This window comes from Salvelinus alpinus, chromosome 31, assembly GCF_045679555.1.
Source record: "Salvelinus alpinus chromosome 31, SLU_Salpinus.1, whole genome shotgun sequence".
NCBI lineage: Eukaryota > Metazoa > Chordata > Actinopteri > Salmoniformes > Salmonidae > Salvelinus > Salvelinus alpinus.
Genome location: NC_092116.1, coordinates 14006953 through 14010926, shown reverse-complemented (window position 1 = coordinate 14010926; position 3974 = coordinate 14006953). Strand labels below are relative to the sequence as shown.

Genomic DNA, 3974 nt, shown 5'->3' with positions numbered 1-3974 from the left:
AAACATACGGAGGGAAGGGGGACTCTAAAACCGTTTCTCTCGACTGTTACAAGCCAACGCGGCGTATGACGTCGTGTATGCTCCCTTTACGTTTTTGCTAAACGTGCCCTCGTCCCCCTGTAGAAATATTCCGGAGATTTTATTCCACAATACATTTTCCACATTCACATTAGTCATAATTCATCTTCATTATGTAGCCTAAATGATTTTACACACACACACATGCACAGGGAGAGAGAGTCAAAATGTGAAACATATGAAAAGATTTTAATAAATACCCAATACAATCAAAGGTCAAATAGGGGGTGCTTATATTTGTCCTGTTTCACACATTTACATTTACATTTAAGTCATTTAGCAGACGCTCTTATCCAGAGCGACTTACACATGTACTAATGGTTAACCTGTACAAGTGCTTGGTGTGAAATTCCACTCCCCCTGAGACACTCTCAGAGAGTGGGGTCAAGGCCAGGGATCAGGCATTATTGCGCAACCCTGGAGCAATTAGGGTTAAGTGCCTTGCTCAAGGGCAGATCGGCAGATTTATCTCCTATTCGGATCAGGGATTCGAAACAAGCAAGCTGTTGACTGGCCCAACACTCTAACCACTAGGCTACCTGGCGCCCCAATGTAATAGGCGCTCCTAGATTAGACCACTAGAGGGAACTCTAAATCAGTGCATAGCCAAACAACTCAGAACTGTCTATATATAATTTTCTCAACAATCGGAACTAGACATGTGATTATGAGACTGTATGCATCAACCTTTTATATATTTTAAAGATATGTCATTTACAGTTGAATTGAAGTTAACAGGACGTTTCAAGGCTACGTTTGATGTAGGCCCGTAGTTCAGTCTAGATCTTAGGCCATATTCAAATATTTTGACAATACACCCTTCCTTCCTTCCTTCCTTGAGCAAGGGGGAACTAACAAGGAAAGACAAAAGGAAGGAAGGCAGCATGTAAAAGTATTGGAACAGGCCCCCCGGTTCCTTCTCCCCTCAGTTGCGGAAAAACCTGGGCCCAAACACCAGTCCCACCACGCAGGTCATCACAAACAACACCCAGAACACCACGGCCAGGGTCCTCCTGTGGTGCTGCAGCACCTCCACCTCACCCACCAGGCCCACACCTCCACCATGGGGCCTATCGCTTGGGTGCATCTGCTCCACCCTTAGGCTCACTGTGGGCAGGATGATGAAGCGGGCGTCCCTGCTGGTATCCAGGGAGAGGACCACCCTCTGGGTGACGGTGGCCAAGTGGGCAGCCATCGACACGGGTGTGCAGAAAGCCATGGGGGGCAGTTGAGCCAGGATGCGGGAGTTGCAGGGCAGGGTGAGGGGGTCGCCGGTCTCCAGCAGGGTGGGGTGGCGGCAGAGGGGGCAGAAAATGGCAGTGCTGCGAGGGCTCTGGGGGTCCGCGGGTTCAGCTGGATACGGGAACAGCTGGATTCTCTGGAGGCACTCGGTGCAGAAGACGTGGAGGCATTCCAGCATGCGAGGACACTTGCCACACTGGTTGTACTCGTGGTAGCAGATGGGACACTCCACCTCTGTGGACTCACCCGGCTCAGAGCCGAGTGCCGCTGCTTCTGCTGATGCTTGGTCCCCCTGGAAGTGCACTGGTTCTGGAGGCTCAGCCATCGTGAGCGAAAGGGAGAGATGGAAGTGGGGATGGGAGTTGGGGGGGAGGGGGGTGGGGTTCAGGGTCAGACTGCGTTTGGGGTGGTCAGATGTTCTTTGCTGCAGATGTTCTTTGCTGCAGATGTTCTATGTCTGCAGAACATGGAGGAAGATATGATATAATACATATTGATTATATTCTGATACAGTATTACAGTTCAAGTGTTTTTGGCTATCATAACCTAACCTTTCAGTATGTGTGTAACAGAGGGAAAATAAAATGGGCCTAGGCCTATATGGGGTACAAATAGTTCATCTTAAACCTGGTCCTTGGGGTTTTCTGTTCTGTTTCAGCTTGGTTTATGACGAGATTCCTAAGCCCTTGAATCACTGGCTTCAGTTAATTACCAAATGAAGAAGAGATGTAAAGCCTGCCCCCTAGCCCCTAGCAGTGGGGAGCAGAGGAAATGGAAAGCCTGACTGCAGGATCCACACTCAAACTGATATCCCTTTCATACTAAGACGTTCTTCCGCCAACTTTCCCATACTGCCAACTTTTTTCCGCCTTTTCCATATATCTGAAAGCTATTGCCGGTATCAAAGCCAAAACTTTTATTGCCGCCTAATGATCTAGTAATCATTTCGGTAAACTTCTGCCTACGGCTTAGTATGAAACTTAGCCGTAATGCTGAGGCGGCATTGGCACGCACTATGCTATTTAAACCAGTTAAATGTAACTAAATGTAATTCCCCAAAGTAATTATTTATTACGAGAGGGCCATAAACAATAACTAGTAATGTTGCATACTCCAAGAAAGTCTCACTTTTTTTGTAATTTAATTTTTTTTATTGCTGAGGTGTATTCACTTGAGGACAGCTCAAATACACAGTACAAATATGATAAAAATATGAAATATTTTATATGACGTATTTCCTATTCAACAGAACTGTATAAATACCGCTTGAAATTATGTATATACTTCCTAAATATAGTATAATCAGATTATAACATTTCACCTTCCTTATAACTATAAAATACAGATTTGTATGTTTAGTGTTAGAGAAAATGTGCATATTTTCTAAAGGTCTCTCTTGATCTGTACCAGAACACCCTGTATATAGCCTCGCTATTGTTATTTTAATGGTGCTCTTTAATTATTTGTTACTTTTATTTCTTTTTTTGTTGTATTTTTCTTAAAACTTCATTGTTGCTTAAGGGCTTGTAAGTAAGCATTTCACTGTAAGGTCTTACACCTGTTGTATTTGGTGCATGTGACAAATAAAATGTGATTTGATCAGAACATCAGCCCCCATCACTGTGAAGGTCTCACTGAGCTCTATCTTAGCTTCCTGAACCCATTAGGAACTTCCCTTTCATCTCATATTAATCTTGTCTATCTATGACATTTTTTTTTTTTTTATCTATAAACTATTTGAGATGAATCGCTATAAATCGATCTCTGAATGTGCTACTGTGATGAAACCACTCTCTCCTACTGCGCTATGATGTAACGATTGCAGGCATGTGCACAAATCGATTTATAAAACAAAATGTAGGTGCCCTAAACAGGGGACTTTACAATTTAAGAGGCTTTAAACTCTTGATGGTTGCGAGGCAACGCCAGTTAACCATCGTCCTGCCACTTCTCCCATAACCCACCACTAAGCATGCACTGTTTTCTTAACCACAACTGGATGGATCCAATATGAATTACTGTGGGAATAACTATCACTGAACGATGAAAATATTGGCATAAAGTAGGCTAATGCAATTGAAGGCATACTATCAAATTGTTGCTTACTGAAACGCCCAAAGTCATCCAATCATTGTAATACATTTCAAGCAATAGCCTACCCGCCTACGGTCAACTAGATTATAATTTCAGTTTGTGCGCAGTTTTCAGATTGGGACAGCGCCATCGCTCTGTTTTGAGACAAGCATGGGGGCTCTTGATAAATCAATGTCCGATTTGTTTTCACTGAATCTCTGTTTGGATATTGGTTAGGCTACAATTAGGCTGGGAAAATGTTAGCTAAATTGAGGCGAGTGCTGCTCATGATCATCTTGTCTAGTTGGCTCATTTATTAGAACATTTTGCCTGCATGTTATGTAGTTTAGTTTAGCTAGTGGATTATTTTGCTCTTCACTCACAGTCGTTTAGTAGCCTAGAACTACTCCCAACCAAAAGCCCGTGACTTCAATCAATGTGATTTTGTTTCACTGATCTCCTTCTGTATACGCTACTTGGTTAATTGGTTTCTGGATGGGCAAATAAGTGGAGGTGGTATAGCTCATCTATTCGTTTGCTCAACTATCACTGATCAGGATCATTTAGCATGCAATAATTTA

The 3974-nt window shown here is 43.3% G+C and overlaps 1 protein-coding gene across 1 annotated transcript; it reads right to left on the bottom strand.

The window, feature by feature from the left end:
- Positions 1 to 311: 311 nt before the first annotated feature.
- LOC139561783 (E3 ubiquitin-protein ligase RNF186-like) lies at positions 312 to 1771 on the bottom strand. The gene has a single exon (XM_071379064.1). The coding sequence runs from the start codon at positions 1643 to 1645 to the stop codon at positions 1004 to 1006; it is 642 nt and encodes a 213-aa protein (XP_071235165.1). The 5' UTR covers positions 1646 to 1771; the 3' UTR covers positions 312 to 1003.
- Positions 1772 to 3974: the final 2203 nt, after the last annotated feature.

Coding starts and splice junctions, on each gene's coding strand:
- LOC139561783 (XM_071379064.1), bottom strand. CDS start 1,645: ATGGCTGAGCCTCCAGAACCAGTGCACTTCCAGGGGGACCAAGCATCA.